This window comes from Dioscorea cayenensis, chromosome 1 (genome assembly GCF_009730915.1).
Source record: "Dioscorea cayenensis subsp. rotundata cultivar TDr96_F1 chromosome 1, TDr96_F1_v2_PseudoChromosome.rev07_lg8_w22 25.fasta, whole genome shotgun sequence".
Taxonomy (NCBI): Eukaryota; Viridiplantae; Streptophyta; class Magnoliopsida; order Dioscoreales; family Dioscoreaceae; genus Dioscorea; species Dioscorea cayenensis.
In genome coordinates this window covers 2,444,951-2,462,639 of record NC_052471.1, presented here as the reverse complement: position 1 = coordinate 2,462,639, position 17,689 = coordinate 2,444,951, and the positions used below count along the sequence as shown (strand labels likewise).

Here is a 17,689-nt window from a genome sequence, read left to right as displayed (position 1 = left end):
GTGACCTTCTGCTCGAGATATATGGTTGATGTGGATACTATATTTGATAAACATGCCCGCAACTTAAGAGAAATCAATCATGAAATAAATATGACTCCTTATTTGTTTGCAACTATTGGGGAAGCATCGTTATGTATTATTGCATCACGAGGCCATTGAGGCATTTCAACTATAAGTCACACACTTTGTGTTTTTAATTACTGCAGAATTAGTTGATGAAACTTACACACATACCTAACAGTGAGTATAGGCATAAGTTGCGGGATCAATTCCTAGGCCGACGGTCAAATGCACGTGAAATTGGCAGAAAATTTACTGAAACTTTTCATGAATGGTTGGGAGAAATTGTAAGCAAGGGATAAGTTTGTGTTTTTTATCTGAGGAAGTTAGATTTCTAGCGCAAGGTCCAAACAGGATTATTAAACGATATAAGGATTACATCATTAACGGCTTCAGATTTCATACTAAATCTGGTGAGAGATCTAGAAGGACACAAAACTCAAGATGTCTTGTCACCTCGTTGACGACTAGCTTTGCTATTGCTAGGGATGTGAACCCTTCACAAGGGAATGTTGACTACTATGGGATTATAAATGACATAATTGAATTGGATTACTTCGGGAAATGCAAGGTCGTGTTGTTTCGTGTGATTGGGCTGATGTGAACACAAGTAGAGGAACTAGAAAGGATACTTATGGATTTACCATGGTCAATTTCAATCGATTAATTCACACCGGTGACCACATCCTCGATGAGCTTTACGTGTTCTCATCACAAGTGAAGCAAGTTTTTTACTCCGAAGACCCCAAAGAAGCCAGTTGGTCCGTCGTGATACGCAACCAACTAAGGGAGGTGTTTGATATGGGGGATGAATTTCTAGAGAATGGGTTAAGAACGGAATGCTTCCCCTCGAGTGATGCTGATATGTTAGATGCAACTTCGCAGTCTCGATGGGTTCGTGAAGATTTCTCAGAAGACATTTATGTGTAGATAATAACAAATAAATCTCAGTAAGTCTGCTGCTAATACGCGTGTGTGTATATATATAGCTGTGATCATCTTCATTTGTTTTCATTTCTTTTTTCACTAGTTATATGTTATCATATATATATATATATATATATATATATATATATATATATATGCAAGGTGGTTCATTTTCATTAAGTGTTACTTGAGTTACTTATATGTTTCTTATATGTTTTATGTTCAATTATATTTCATTCTTTTATTATTTCTCTTAATTAATTGAACATAGTTTTGTGTTGAGTGTGACTCGGTTTTGGCCTTTCCAATGAAAAGAGGATTCTTTTGATGGATAATATCTAGGTTCATAAGTTACTTTATTTTTTTAGGTTCATAAGACAAGCATGGGTGAACAGTACATTCATTATACCTGTAAGCTATAAGTAGTGGTGTCAAACGGGTCGTGCCGGCACGAGTTGGGCCGTGTTTGGCCCAAGCACGGTGCTACAGTACCGTGCTTGCGCCAGGCACGGCCCATACCCCGGGCCGTGCTGGGCTAGGGGTTTGCGGCCCGCTTCGGGCCAACATAGCCAGCACGCCAAATGTAGGTTTTTTCTTTAAAAAAATTTTTTTTGGTATATTTTTTGGTTTTTTAGTCAATAAGGCTTTTAGTTATATGTTATTTAATTTTAGTATATTTTTTTATATTTTTTAGCAATTTTAAGGTATTTTTTTAATATTTTTGGGGTTTAAAATAAAAAATATAAATATAATATAACTGGGTCGGGCCATGTGCTGGGCCGACCTTGGTGGTTGGCGGGCCGTGCCGGCCCGGCACGATTTCTTGACGGGCCGTGCCGGCCCGAGCACGCATAGTGCATGGGCCGTGTGGGCCCGGGCCGGGCCGACCCGTTTGACACCACTAGCTATAAGTATATAGTTTACATTTCTATGAACTTGAGGTGCTTGCAATTCAGAATTATGATCATTAAGTATCTAATTTGTAGCTGTTAATGTTTCTTGTTAATGTTTCTTATGCAACGAAGATTTGGGGCATGCATGGTTTATTGTTAGAAGAAGGTTCATCATATATATATATATATATATATATTGTTAGGAGAAGTAATACATGATGATAAGGTTTATTGTTAAGTCAAAATTGGCAAGTTGAAACTTATCATGCAGGTATGATGACTTCTTATTATTATTTTTTTTGTTTACATGAATTCCTCTTAGATGTATTATTTATGAAAGTTTAAGACAGTGTGCTTCTCATCGCTGAATGTGATTGTTGCTTTTGTCCATATCTAGAATGCGAATGATACCATATGGCAGGGAAATTCAGTCTGTTTAATCTAGTAGTCAAATTCTTATGAAGGTATTGAATTTGTAATTCTAGAAAAATTAGTGAAGAGTGCGCATTATTTTTCAGTTTATCTTTTCTAGTTGTTCATTATCAAAAGATTTGGTATTGATAGTATTACACACACACACACACACATATATATATATATATGCATATGATATATAGTGAAATTCAGAAAACTCACTATCAAATGATTTAGGACATAAAAAAATTTTACATTGACACACTGTCACTTTGTATTAGCAAATGAACTCACAACTTGTTTCAGGAATTATAGAATAATGGCTACTTGGTGTGAAGGAAATCATTAAAGAAGGAAGATAACAGCTAGCATATTAGTTAAATTTGTTTGGAGAAACATTACTTTTTATGTCAGGCACATTTTATACTTCTTCTGATTAAGCTACCACATCAAACAGTCAGAACCATAAATTTAGGTATGAATCTTAATTCTGAATGATTAGCCAGGATAAAATCCAAACTACAATACATAATCACTTGGCTAATTCAAAGTTGACAAGGAGTTATCTGTCTGAGATTATCTTTGATAAAACACTATAAAGAAACATATATTCTTTGAAACAGTTAATTTTTCTTAATTCAGAAGCAGCTAATCCAAGTGAGACTAATTTTTGCAAGAATAAGTATAACATGCAGGTATTAGATCATCTCCATAAAATTGCTTAATTAGTTTAAATGGAATTATCCTCGTTGTTGATTCTTTCATCTTCAAGCTTGTTATGAAAGTGTAGGGACTTGTATATGATATTCTTTTGTTCATATATATATATATATATATATATACATATATATGTTATATGTATAATGAGCTCCTTGTATGTCATTTATTGCACTAATGTTTCTTATAATATACTTACAATCTCAAGACTTGTTGTTATTAGTTTCATGTCCTTTCTGCAGTCTTACTTGTGCCGATCGCCTTCAATGAGACTTTTCAATGCATGACTAACAAATTATACCGGAAATAATTTAGCTAACACAGCTTTTCTTGAAGTTGCTACTTGATATGTTCAAGAAATACGTTAAACTTTGCTAAACAACTGAAGGTCATACAATAAGAAAAACAAGTATTTTTTAGGTGTTCACATCCATGTCCCATGATTAATATATAGTTATGCATTCAAGATTTAGAATGAATTTAGTTCAACTTGCACATATATCTATCTAACTATTGCATTAAAAGTTTCTGTTATCATTAAAATTTAGATTATATATACATAGAACTGAGCTTATCTTCATGAACAAAACTTTTAATTAAATGATAATGGAAGACTGATTGGCATGACATCTCTTTCCTAATAATCATATCCTTTCATCATGATTTAATTTAGTTTTAATATATAAATACCATCATATCATCTCCTCATAACTACAACATTCTTTGAATTTTTCACTAATATTTTTGCAGTTTGTTTGCTGAGGCAATAACAACACCAGATGCATGCCTTGGGCATATTACTGTGGATGCTCACTTATTTTTTTCCCCAGAAAAGGGCAGCACATGCAGAGTATTTGTGAATGTGAAGTTACTGAATGTACAATAGTAACTTCTTTTATCTGAAAGTAATGTTTGCCTGATGATTCTATACATACCTTAATAACTGGAGATGGACTATGCTTTGTAGCTGAAGTTAGTGGTAGCATTGGAATAAGTGGTCTGTTTTCATTGTGTAAAGTTGAAACTAATCTGCATGCTAAAAATTATGCTAGATGCCAGCATCTGTAGTTTTGTATTGACTAATACAGGTTTGTCATGTCACTAAACAATTCATTCAGCCTAGGTCAGTGATGCTGGATAAATCCATTGAAACATGATGTATGTGGAGGTTATGGTCATGAAGCAATGTATTATATAGTTAGAAGATAATCATGCAAGGTTTTACATGAACCAAGCCTTGATTTCTGTGTTGAGATGGGAAGGCTTGGTTTAATTTATGTGTTCATTGTCAAAGTACATACTGTTTTTATCCAAATATTCCTTTTTTTTTATGGGCGTGTTAGCTGTTCATCACAGGTTCTGTTCTTATTTCTGTTAAGACAGGGACCCACCACCCTAACTTCTCCATAACCGCAGTTACAGGGAAGGGTTGGTGGTAGTATATCAACTAGAGGGAAGCGTCTCCCACAGGCGATGTGGGACTATGGTTCTAAGCCACTGCGTCCCAACAATTTCAATTCTCTTGTTTCTCTCTACATAGTCTATGTAGATGCAAGGCAAACCAAGAGAATGATTTGTATTTTTAATCCATGTGTATCATGGATATTGTGCATCCCTTAATGGTTAAGTTGATAACTGTGGATTAAGTTTGTGTTGTTTAGTTTGGTAGAATGTATTAAAATGATAATGAAGCTTGTTTATTTTTCTAACATTGAACTTGTCTTGTCTTTTTTTATCTCATTATTGAATAGGTGGAGAATGCCGAGAGCAAATTTGAAACGCGCGATCTGAAGGCACCATGAATGATGGTTCTGGAGATGGTGTCCGTGCTAATGCTTCAACAGGCAATGCTAACAAATCTGATAGGGTGACACAAGTAGCAAATGTTCAGCCCGAAGGTTCTATTTCTACATCATCTGAATCATCTAATGATTCGAATGATAATGAAGCTTGTGTGGATCATGAAGATCTTAATTTGGTTACAGGTAAGTTATGATCTTCCAACACATATCATTAAAATGAATGCCATGGTTTTAAATTTTGCATTAGGTAGCAAATATGTCTGATCCTTTAATTTATTATTTTTAACTTTCTCATGTCATCTATTGTAGTTAACAACATTGGAAAGCGAGTGAGAAGAGGCCCTACTACTTTGAAGAAGTTGTATTCCTTACCTCCTAATGAGAAAATTTTGGTGAGCAACAACGAACTCGACCAACCAATTGGCCCTGAGGGTCAATTACTATCTGGGTTTTTAGGGATGCTTGCTCGATGTGGTCAGCGGGTTGGCCTTCATTATGAAAATTGGCGTAAAGTGCAAAAGACGTTGAAGGAGGAACTACACTACTTTAAAAGAGAGGTTGGACCACAAGCAAACAAAGATAACCACCCTGACGGGACGGTTCGTTGGCAGTGGGAAGAGTTGGTGGACTTTTGGTATTCAAGGAAAGGGGAGGTTAGAATAAATGTTGGTTTTATGTTACTTATAAATAACATTCTACTTACTTCTTATTACATGTCGTATATAGAAGGATGAAAAAGTTGGTCTCTCATGTAGAAAGCAAAAAAAATACACACATACGTCGGGATCAAAGAGTTTTGCAAGGAAGAAGAAAGAAATGGTACACAACTAATTATAAAATCTACAGTTACTAATTGTTATTATTTTTAATTTCATAGCATTTATTATTATTTTAGTATTATTGGACATATATATGCACACATTTGAAAATAAGCTAAAGGATCATCCATATGAACTAGCATGGGCCTACTACTTTGTTTACTTGCAGGAGCTTTTAAAAGGGGGAAAAGTTGAACGTTTTGAATTTTTCAAAGCGACACACACAAAGAAAAATGGATCCCACGTGAATGTAGAAACAGAGAAAATCTTGGTAAGAATACATTGTTGTTTGAAAATGTATTGTATGCTAATTTAGTTGAAAGTGCGAACAATTAATGTTAAATAACTTCGTCATCAATTGAGGTAGGAACAAGCAAATGAATTGTTTGGTGAATATGAAGGCACAAACAACGATGCACAGATGGTTGATGCTGAAATCTTGACACAAGTCATAGAAAAAGAAAGGCATTGCCGAGTTAGAGGGCTTGGGTTAGGCCGAACTCCTAAGATGTACTATAATTCATCTAGTAGCCGGGTGTCTACATGTGCATGCAAGGAAACAAGGCAACGTGAAGGGCAATTCAACCAAGATTTAGTGCAAAGGGTCCAACAACCGGAACACGAACATGCTCAAGAACGTGCTCATTACAACGCCCTTGTTAGTTTTCTATAAGATCAATTTCCCAGGAAAGATATCCCTCTTCCTAATATAGGTGCATCGACTTCGCAGTCTCAGGTATAATGGGAATATTAATCATTTATATAATTATTTGTACTTTGTGATTATATAAAATTTTTTACAGAACTAATCTGTTGGAACGACTACACCAGAAACCAATACAAGAGGCTGATGTTGAAGATCATTCAGGTATTGAAAAAGTATTTAAGAAAGTTTCTATTTATTGTTATTTCTTCATAAGCTAAATTAATTAAATGTAGGACAATTTTGATGGAGCTAGCATACATGGCGGAGGCAACTTACCAACATCGACAATTAGTTATTTGGTTGTTTATCGAATGGATGTTATGTTTTGTTGTTTGAATTTAAGTTGGCATGTGTGCAATTACTCAAAAACAGTTTGTAAACTGAGTTCGTGTTTTTTTATAATGTTGTTGCATATTGTCTAGTAATTATGGTGTAACAAACCTTGGATACATATTTGGGAGATTATTTGAATTTTAAATTGTTGAATGGAGATGGCAGGTTATTCAAAATGATTAAATTGTTGTATGTGTAATTGTTGGCATGGTTGTATGTTTAACAGTAGGTTTAAGTGGTTTTAATGTATTAACTAGATGTGAAAAACAGATTTTGTGTGCATTTCCTGGCGTTTGCAGCAATAAACGCCGGCATCATAAAGTATAGGCGGGCATTTTCAAAACAAACACAGGAGAAGATTCACCTATGGCATTGAAATCATTTGATCTTTACCAGCGTTTCAAAAGTAAACGCCGCTATCATAAAGAATGTTACCAGCGATTGTCATGGTGTTTCACTTTTAAACGCCGGGGAAAAGTCAGATGTGGCTGTTTGAACCATGGGACTTTTGCCGGCGTTTGTAATACAAACGCCGGGTAATTGCCGCCGTTTTTAAGTAAAATGCTGGCCCTTTACCGATGTTGGCATTCCCGGCGGTTTTGGAGGCATTTTGGGGAAATACCGGTTTGGTATAGGGCAGCATTTTAAAACGCCGGGAACGATTAAAAAAAATGTCGGCAAAGAGTTACTATGGTGTAGTGTCTCCACCTACGAGAAAGAGATGTTAGTGATTGTTTTAGCAGTGCAGAAATGGAGGCGTTATATATTGGGAAGCCACTTCAAAGTCAAAATGGACCACCAGAGCCTAAAATACTTGATGCAACAGTGGATCAACACTCCCACACAACAAAGATGGATCACCAAACTCATGGGGTATGACTTCAACATTTTTTACAATAAAGGGTCTGAGAACACCGTAGCTGATGCTCTGTCTTGTGAGTTTAAAATCACATCCATATCAATGGTAAATATATAATTATGGGCAAGATGAGAGTTTAGCCAAACTGGTTGAAGACCTGCGCAAGGACTCGACCTGTAAACCTAACTACTAGTGGAGCTAGGATCAATTGAGAAGGATGAGCCGACTTGTTGTGGAAAATAGTGAAGGTCTCAAGCACCTTTTAATGAGAGAATTCATGAGAGTATATGGGGGGATACTCGGGAATAGAGGTAACAGTGAAGAGAATAACTGGATTTTTCTATTGGAAATGGCTTAATGAGTCGATGAAGAAGTTTATCAAAGAGTGAGGCTTCTCAGAGATATAAAGGGCTGAACACACCACTTTCCTAGCTTCTACAACCATTGCCAATACCTAATAGGATATGGGAGGAATTAAGCATGGACTTCTTCGATGGGTTGGCGATGCCGCAAGGTAAATACTTGATCTTGGAAGTAGTGGATCGGATGAGCAAATATGCTCACTTGGTGGTAGTCACACATCCTTGCAAGGCCATCATGATTGCTTAACTATTCATGGATAACATATACAAGCTACATAGCCTTCTGAAGTCGATCATTAGTGATAGTGGATCAGTCTTTATGAGTGGGTTCTGGAAGGAGCTCATTTGATTGTTGAGCGTCGAGATGCGCTACTCTTTGGCTTACCATCCCCAAACAGACGGTCAGACTGAGGTTGTCAATTATTGCTTGGAATAGTACTTATGCTGCATGAGCGAGAATAAGCCCTGAGAGTGGGACGGTGGTTGTCTCTTGTGGAGTGGTGGTATAATACGAGATTTCATTCCTCCCTTAAGACCAGTCGCTTTGAAGTGGTCTATGGGCGGGTTCCTCCCATGCACGTAGCCTAAAGCAAGGGAAGCTCCAAGTTCGATGTGCTTGATAAGAGCTTGTTGGCACAGGAGTCTATCTTGAAGTCACTCAAGGAGAATTTGGCACATGCTCGAAACTGAATGAAGCAACTAGCTGACAAGGGGAAAATTGACAGGGAATTCCAAGTGGGTGATTTGGTTTTCATTCGGCCAACCTTATAAGCAAAACACTGTGGAGTCACGCTAAAACAAGAAGCTTCTTGCCCATTTTTTGGCCCATTTAAGATTGAGGCATGAATAGGCAAGGTGGCATACCAGATCAAACTGCCAGTCTAAGCTAGGATCCATAACGTATTCCATGTATCATAGTTGAAAAACCAAATAGGATCCCAACTCATGTCTCCCATCCTTCCCAGAATACTACAAGATGCTGGGAATAGGCAACCAGAGGTGATTCTTGAGCACCAGTTAACTAAGCGGTTCATCAAGGCAGATGTCAAAGTATTAGTCAAATGGGCAGGAACACCAAGAGAAGAGGCCACCTGGGAATATTTTGATAATCTGTAGAAGCAATATCATGATTTCCCCATGAATCCTTGAGCACAAGGATCAAGTTGAGGGGGAGGGAGTGATACAATTAAAAAGTGGGAATGACTGAAGTACCCAAGCATGATGGTTGAAGGAGAAAAGGGAGGATGGGCACTTAATGTCTTTTGATCATGCAGGGTCGTTTTGTTTGTGGGAATTGATATGGTGGTTAATGGGTGGGCAACAACGAAGAGAGCCACGTGGCGCCACCAAAATGATAGATCTGGCCTTTAAGAACAATCCTGTTTGGAGAAAGGGGCAATCTATTGTATTTTGAAATCCCTAACCTCTCGCATAATCTCTCTCTTATCCCCTCTATCTTTTGTTACTCTTATCTTGTTAAGCTGTTGGGTAGTCCACAAGGATCCGTATCCTATGGCACCCATTGTAATCTTTTGGAAGGATCTTATCTAAAGGTTCTATTGTCAGAGACATTATTTTGTTCTGTAATCTTTGTGCAGGGTAGCAAGACAAGTGCGGGTCAAAGTCAAGGAGGTGCCAACTTGCAACAATGTTAGAGTCCTCCATGATAATGGTGAGCAGATCCTTCTCTGAATTACACATAGCCATCATGATCAACAAAAAGATCACCAAAGAAGCTGAAAAGAACAAATCAAAGGGGAGAAAAGGTATAGTTTTCGAAATCTAGAACCTAGAAGGAAATGGGCTTGCCCAAAATTGATCTTAAACCCTCGCTCTCCACCATGATTAAGGATGGCAATAATACCCATACCCGACCCAACCCGACCCGACCCGGGTTTGACGGGTAAAACCCGATTGACCGGGTTTGGTCGGGTTGGGTAAAAACCCGACTGTATGTAAACGGAGTGCGAGTGCGGGTATGAAATTCTAATACCCCGACCAGATCCCGAACCCTGCATCCAAATTCAAAATTAAAATTACTAAAATATTTATATAATATATATATATATATATATATATATATATATATATATATATATATATATATATATATATATATATATATATATGTATATATACATATATATATATATATATATACTAATATGTTTCTACAACTTAACAATTTAGGGTTTTTATTTTTTCCTCTTTGTTTGGTCTTGTAATTTTTATAATAATTGTATTTTTATTTTTATTTTTATAAAAAAATTATAATTACTTTTTAAGTTACTTTTTTTATAAAAAAATAATATTTTTTTATTAATGTTTTTTTAATATTGAGGGCGAGGGCGGGTATAATGCAGGTGCAGTCTGACCCGTCGGGTCTAGGGTGTGGGTTTGGGTTTTTAAAACCCGTCGGGTTCGGGTTCGGGTTCGGGTATATTAGTGGGGTATCGGGTACGAGTACGAGTATGGTAATACCCGCACCCGACCCGACCTGTTGCCATCCCTAACCATGATATCGGCCACATCCATCCCCCGGAGCTCTTCCTCGAAGGACAAATGGAAATGGGACCAAAGGGAAACCCTCGGTTGCCGCCGAGAGCTGAAATTTTTTAAATCCATCGAGTCCTTCAAGGTCTTTATATACGCAAAGGGGAAAATTTTGGAAATAAGTAAACGGATTAAATTAAATATATTTTTTAGTTTATTTTTGTTTATTTTATGTCATTATTTTATTTTTATTTTTTAAATAATGTATTTTTGTTATTTTTTAAAATATTGATTAGAGTTTAGAAGTAATAAATTTACTCCTAAGATAGTGATGGGCTAGTGAAAATAAAAAAAAAAATAAGGGTTGATCTGAAAAGCTAATGTGAATGGGATGTATGGTTTAGACACAATTAAATTAGGTGATGATGCGGTGATTTTGGCTCACATTATGAGTTTATGCTTGACTTTAATCCAAACTGAAATGAGGCTATATATATACGGCTAAACGTCATCTATGAACGTTCTTAGAGCGTCCGCATATGACAAAAAGATAGAGAATGGAAATTGATGAGAGATATAGGCAATAAATTAAAGTGGGTAGGAGAGAGAATGCAACAGTAGAAGAAATAGTCCTCAAAATTTGTACTAGGTGACTGAACATGTGAGAAGGGTGTTTGTTGGTTTTAATACCTTCTGCTGTAGCACTAGTAGGAATAAGCTTCAACGGTGGAGATTGATTGTGACATTGTGCATTTAAAGATTCAGATGAAATCACTGTGTGTCCTATCTTTTACTGTGTATCCCATTTTTTACTGTGCATCCCACTTGATACTGTTTATAAGCACAGTATGAATATGTTGAGATAGTATTGACTATTGGATGACAATCCAGCGGAGGATGATCAACATCCGTAGATTTCATATCTACGGAAGTTCATAGATGAATTCTCCTCTATATATATATCTATACATAATATTAATTTCATCCCCTAATGTTCTTATTAGTTGACACGTGGTGCATTCTAAACAAAGGGTGTATTGTTCTGCGGGACTAGTTGGGTCATTTTCATCCCCTAATGTTAATTTCATCCCCTAATGTTGAGGCGCTAAGTCTCTTATCTAATTCAGGGACTAGTTGGGTCATTTTCAATCATAAAAAGACTAAGTGGGCTTATTTTCAAGAGTAGAGGGACTAGTTGGGAGCATTTCTGAGTAGAGGAACTAAAAGGGCAAAGTGACCTAAATAGAGGGACCATTTAAGGTATTCTACCAAAATATAAAGGTAAAGAAGATTCTTTTGTGGTCTTAGAGCCAAACACATGCCAAACAATCCCCAACTCCTCCCAAAGCAATCAACATTTATCTATATGCATTTTCAAATACTAAAACATAAATATAAATAGACATTCATTGCATTTTTTATAAAAAAAAGAATTTTTTTTCATCCCATAAGGCCTCAAATGCTGGCACATGGTACATTTTTAATTATAGATCTAGTCTTCCGTATGAGGAGAATCCTATGTGTGCATATAGTTTAAAATTCACCCAATTTTTCAAGACCTAGATCTCACCTAATATATTATAATATGTTATAAACTCTATTATTTACTCTCATCTCAATGACCTTTTGTCCCTATTAGACATGAAAAGCTATTATCTTTTATGTGTTTACATTTCTAAAATATGATTCTAGATTAATCGCATAATATCAATTACCATGTGATTATACAATCATCACACATCCTATGTAATACTTAGTTGAGTCCATGATTCATCTTACATACTTTCTTTGCAGCCAGCTCATAAGTCAGAACATGTATATATATAGGCTACTCAAAACATTAATCAAGACATGCATATATATATATATATATATATATATAGTTTAAAAAAATTTCTTTTATAAAACCAGCTTAAAACATTAATCAAACAAGGGTAAGAGTTTATTATTAAATTGTATTAAGACTATTTATAGGGACACATATCCCAAACTAATGCGAGAGTTATAAAATTAAATAATATGTGAAAATTATTTCAAAACAAAAATTATTTTAAAACAGTGGAAAAAGCCAATATCAAAAATAGTTTTACATGTGTGTGTATTTTATTGTATTATATTATTGACAAACTTTATAACATTTAATCACTACTACTAATGTAAAAACTTTGTATGTATGTTTATTTTAAAATAAAATTTAGAAATAATTCTCTGAATAGTCCCTCTATTTTTTCATATGTGCCCTTTAGGTTCCTATACATTAAATTGTAACGTTTTAATCGCACTACTGCTTAAAATGAGCCATGTAAGTCCTTCTAAACCCTAAACCCTAACCCTAATAAAGACTAACATGGCTCAATTTAATCAGTAATAGGACTAAAAGGTTATAATTTAAAGTACAGGAGCCTAAAGGGGTACGTTAGAAAAAATAGAGGGACTATTCAAAGAATTAAAACTAAAATTTATGTTAAATTTTATAATTGTTAGATTCTATCTATCTTTAATTATTTAATTTGAAATAATAATTATTTATATATTTACAAAACCAACTATTTATACATTTACATATACCAGCAATGTAAGCGTGGCCCTGCTAGTATAAATATACATATATTCAATTTGCCATGAGTTTATATTAGATAATTTATATTTTAAGATGGTAACGTGAAAAACATGAGTTTTATAATTCATTCAACTATCAAATCAATGGAGTTTTTAGTTATGCCTTATCATTATCATCTTTATTTATTTGAGTATTTATTTATTTATTTATTTATTTATTTATTTTGAGTTTTAATATTTGCTTGAATTCTAATAACATTGTTTGAAAAAAATTTAGAGTTGTTTTACTCACTTTCGCTTTATTTTATTGTCCTCACATTCTATTTTTAATGCATGTGATTTATTTATTTAGTTAAAAAAAAATTTAGAGCTGTTGGATAAGCATCTCTACTGAAGCTCCAACTTTCAAAAAGCCAAAATTAGAGATTTGTTCAAGCATCAGGTGATGCATTTAGTTCTTAGGGACTTCTCCACATGTTGAGCGTATCCCTAATGATGGTCATGACACATTTTCTGGCTAGTCCACCTAGGGATGTAAGTGGAACGGAGCAAGATAGAGAATGAGATCCTCATTACTGTTTCTCATGGTGCAGGAATTCTCTACCTCAAAATTCCCCACGGGAGAGAAATTGCCCCACTCACTCCCCGATGGGGTCAGGAATCTCTGTCCCACCAATTTTTTTTTCCTATGTAACACATCATAAATGAAATTTAAAAAATAAACGAATATTCTTCAAAATAAATATCTTATTTTATCTAATCTTAATTTTAAAATTAAAATTAAAACACATCATATCATTATCACCTAAAACATATCATATTTGATTAAAATTTTTAAAACAACTTTTCATATAATTATCACCTAACATTGAACATGAGTAACACTAACTTTACTAAGAATTTAAAACATTATTAATAAATACCAAAAATAATTTTTTAAAACCCAAAGATTTGATCAATATAATTTAATATTAGTATTGATTTTTTTAAATAAATAAAATTAATCATATGAGTTATTTTTAATAAATATTATATTTTTGTTGTTAGTAGCTATGTGAACCACTCCCTATGGTCTTTTTGTAATTTTTTGCTCTTTTATTTGTAGTTTTGTTACGCTCCCTCTGTGACCTATAAGTGCATTGTGGTTTATACACTTCTTAAAAAAAATCGATATGGATTTTATAATGAATTTTACCAACAAACTAAAGCTCACTTTTTCAATTGATACACCAAATAATATTAAAAAAAATTATCTTGGCACATCAGTTGATTCAATGCCCTTTTTCAGTCCATCTAACAAACAATCAATATTTTAATAAACAAACTTTAAAAAAAAAAAATGCTACATCAACAATGGAGTCAGATGGTGGAATTATCAATAATTGAGGGACCTATTTAAATCATTTAGACTCCAGGGACTAAATGGCACTTTCATCCAAAAAAAATAATAATAATTCAACCCTAGAATTTCCCGCCATAAAGAATTCCATTCCCGGACGATAAAAGCTCTTCTTCACCAAAACATCTCGCGATTTCGCTGTGCTTCTTCTCCTCCTTCTCCTGCTCATCTTGAGCTCCCTCTCGATCGATCATGGCTTCCATTAATGCGCCAGAGGAGGTGAAGAAGAAGAAGAAGAAGGTGAACCTGATAAGCTCTGATGGAGAGTGGTTCGAAGTCGAAGTGGATTTGGCGAAGCAGTCGCCGATCATCGCCCCGGCTGTCCAGAAACACGAAGGAGACGATCCTCCCACCATCTCTATCAATGTCCGCTCCGATATCCTCCTCAAGATCATCGATTACTGGGAGACGCACGCTCAAGAAGAACCCGAATCCGTAAGGGAGAAGAACGAACTTTGGGACACGGAATTCGTGAAGATGGATAAGCCTGTTCTCTACGCTGTAATTGAGGTGATGATTCATACCCACCTTGTTTTCCCATCTTGAGAAGTTGTTCTTGAATTAGGTTTGATAATCTTGCTTGATTTGGGGGTGTTCTTGCGGATCGATTCTTTTGCTGGATCTTCGATTTTTCTTCTTGAATTAGGTTTGTTAATTAATGTGGTTCTTGTTTGGCTTTAGTTTTCAGGTTTGCTTCCTGTTTTTATAAATGCTTTCTTGAGTACTTTCTTGAATCCTCATTGTTTTTAGGGTTGATTCTGAGGTTTCATTTGACTGCCAAGAATCAGAGCATCTTGTGCTGAATCTTTTAGCTATTTTGGAATTTGGATGCTCTTTATTTTTTCATCTTTTATTTGGATATGGTCAAATTGTTGTATTGCTATTCTTTGGAATTTGTTGATCGGAACCACTGAATTTTGTGATTAATTCTCAATTTCTTTTCAATTTGTCTGCAAAAGTGTTGGTGTTTTCCAATATAAAGCAACATCTTTATCCACCCTATAAAGATTTATAGGTTCTTCTTGGATGGATCTGTGTAAGTTTGTTTTGCAGAAGGAAATTGTGGTTTAGTATCATATGAAATTAACAAGTTGCAATGTATTCCGACCTGATTGAATTAGTATTTTTACCTTCTTTCTATCTTTTAGCTATTTTGTTTTTCTTTAGGGTGCCTGGAAATTAGTTTATCATGGCAGTTTACATGGTATAAAATCTTTCTTAGAGAAGAGAATCAAAAGGAAAGATAATTTGAGATGGAAAAGGAGATTCATTGTCTATCAGCATCAATCTGCAAAGCAACTTACAAGGATTTCTTCATCTAAAGTAAAATAATCAAAATGAGCCCATTGTAATACAAATAGAATAGAAGAAATTTTTGCCATTGCCGATTTCTCTGACAATGACTTGTTGACAAAACATGAGTTCGAGGATATAGCATGTGTAATGATGTGGGATTTAATATCAGTTTACAGAGTCATTAGTTTGTACCATGGTCTGATAGAGATTTTCTATCTTGACTTGTTCAATCTGAACCTCAGGGACTGAGTTTCACCAGCATGCCTGAATTAAACCGAGATTGCCCTTTTTTTTTTTAGGACTCGTGTTTTGAAAGTTCCTTCCAAACTTTTCATAATGAGGCATCATCAGTGGAGTCTCTGAATTTCGTTTCTCCTTCTGCCTTGATTGACTAAATACATCCTAGCTTGGGGCCTCCTCTGGATGACATGCTAATAATAATTCTTAATATTTGACAGAAATCCTCAGGGGAGCTCCTCTTAGAATATATTACAAGGTCATCATACCATAAACAAGTTCATAACCATAAAAAAGTTGCTTTGAGGATAGTGGATTGAATATGAGTGCAAGATAAACATAAAAATTAAATAAAATTAATAACTAATAATTTATCATGCAATTCACTAATCTCATAGTGATCCGTGCAATGTATGGTAGCACTCCTCATAATATATTCTAAGAGGAGCTCCTCTTAGCATTTTTGTCCATCAATTACTTCAATTTTCAGTTAATTGTCGTTGAGTGTTGACTATATAGGGCCACGGTTACCTGTATGGACCTTCACGTGTTTGCTGTTCTTTTTGTTAGATTCTTGGTTTCTCTTTGAATTATTAATTTCAATGAGCTGGTTAACACTAAATCAACTTTAATCTCATTAATTTGACTCTACGGAGTGGAATCCATATACTGCACTCAGTAGCCTCAGTACAAGGCTAAGAAAATGGCTCAAATGGACCCTTAATTAAATCAACAATTCTAGTCAATATCCATACCTTTTGAATTTTGAGCTTTAACTGACTTTATTAGTTCGTTGACAAGAGAACTACAACTTTTTTCTTGACGATGCATTGACAATTTGAATGATGTTTGGCATTGTGCAATTTATCAATTTTGAAAGATATCTAGAGAAGCTAATTCAATTGCCTTTATTCACCATCTTCTCTGAGTTCTCCTTTTGACTTATTATGCAGGCAGCTCATTATCTGGAAATGACAAAGTTGGTGGACCTTACATGCCAGAGAGTTGCTGACATGCTTAAGGGCAAAACCGTAGAAGAAATGCGTGAGATTCTTGGCATAGAAAGCGATCTCACCAAAGAGGAAGAGGATGCGATCCGGCAGCAGAACTCCTGGGCCTTCGAGGATGACATCCCCGGACGAGGAGCCAAAAGCTTAGCCATCCTGCTGCATTGCAACAAAACTATTCAATAGTGTGCATTGAGATAATAGTGTCAATGGTTTAAATTCACGTTTATTACCACGTTTCATTTTTCTTCGTTGATTTAATTCAATGCACATAATCCTAGAGCAAAACTTTTGTCTCAACAAAGTGCTCTGGAATTGTAGATACAGAATTGGACTTTGTACAATTGATTCTTGGCTCTGTCTGACAAGGTTTGCCTTTGTATTTGGCTATTTTCAGTAGGTTTGCTCTTCATGCTTGCTCTGTACTATGGCAACCTATTGTCACTGGTATATACTGGTTGTGTGTGATAGACCATATATATATATGATATTTGTAGTGCTATTTTGTTCAAGGTTGTTCAGGCACTTGAAATATATTCAGTGCTTCAAAAGTAACCAGTTTTGAGTTTTATTTAATTTCATTTTTTTTTTTATAATGGTTGAGTTTATATTTTATTGTGATAATTTGGAGCAGCTCTGAAATCAGTGCTTAGAGTTTCATTTTTGACAATTTTAAGTTGGTTCTTAATGCCCTTTCATGACATCTTGTGTCCTGTAATACATGCATATCTGAACCTGAATGTAGTGTGTATCTTTTCCACCTAGCATTTTTTTGTCTCCTTTGTTAAGCTTTATGATAACTGACAA

General features: G+C 35.0%; 1 protein-coding gene across 1 annotated transcript; it reads left to right on the top strand.

Annotated features, from left to right (window-relative positions):
- The first annotated feature begins 14,450 nt into the window (after positions 1-14,450).
- Positions 14,451-17,390, top strand: LOC120263937 (SKP1-like protein 11). Its single transcript, XM_039271918.1, has 2 exons — positions 14,451-14,852; positions 16,829-17,390. Exons 1-2 carry the CDS (start codon positions 14,535-14,537, stop codon positions 17,066-17,068), a joined length of 558 nt encoding a protein of 185 aa, XP_039127852.1. The 5' UTR covers positions 14,451-14,534; the 3' UTR covers positions 17,069-17,390.
- The last annotated feature ends 299 nt before the right edge of the window (positions 17,391-17,689 follow it).

Bases quoted from the DNA above. Each gene is read 5' to 3' on its own strand.
- LOC120263937 (XM_039271918.1), top strand. From the start codon at position 14,535: ATGGCTTCCATTAATGCGCCAGAGGAGGTGAAGAAGAAGAAGAAGAAG. The intron at 14,853-16,828 runs GTGATGATTCAT...CTTATTATGCAG, and splicing joins TTCTCTACGCTGTAATTGAG to GCAGCTCATTATCTGGAAAT.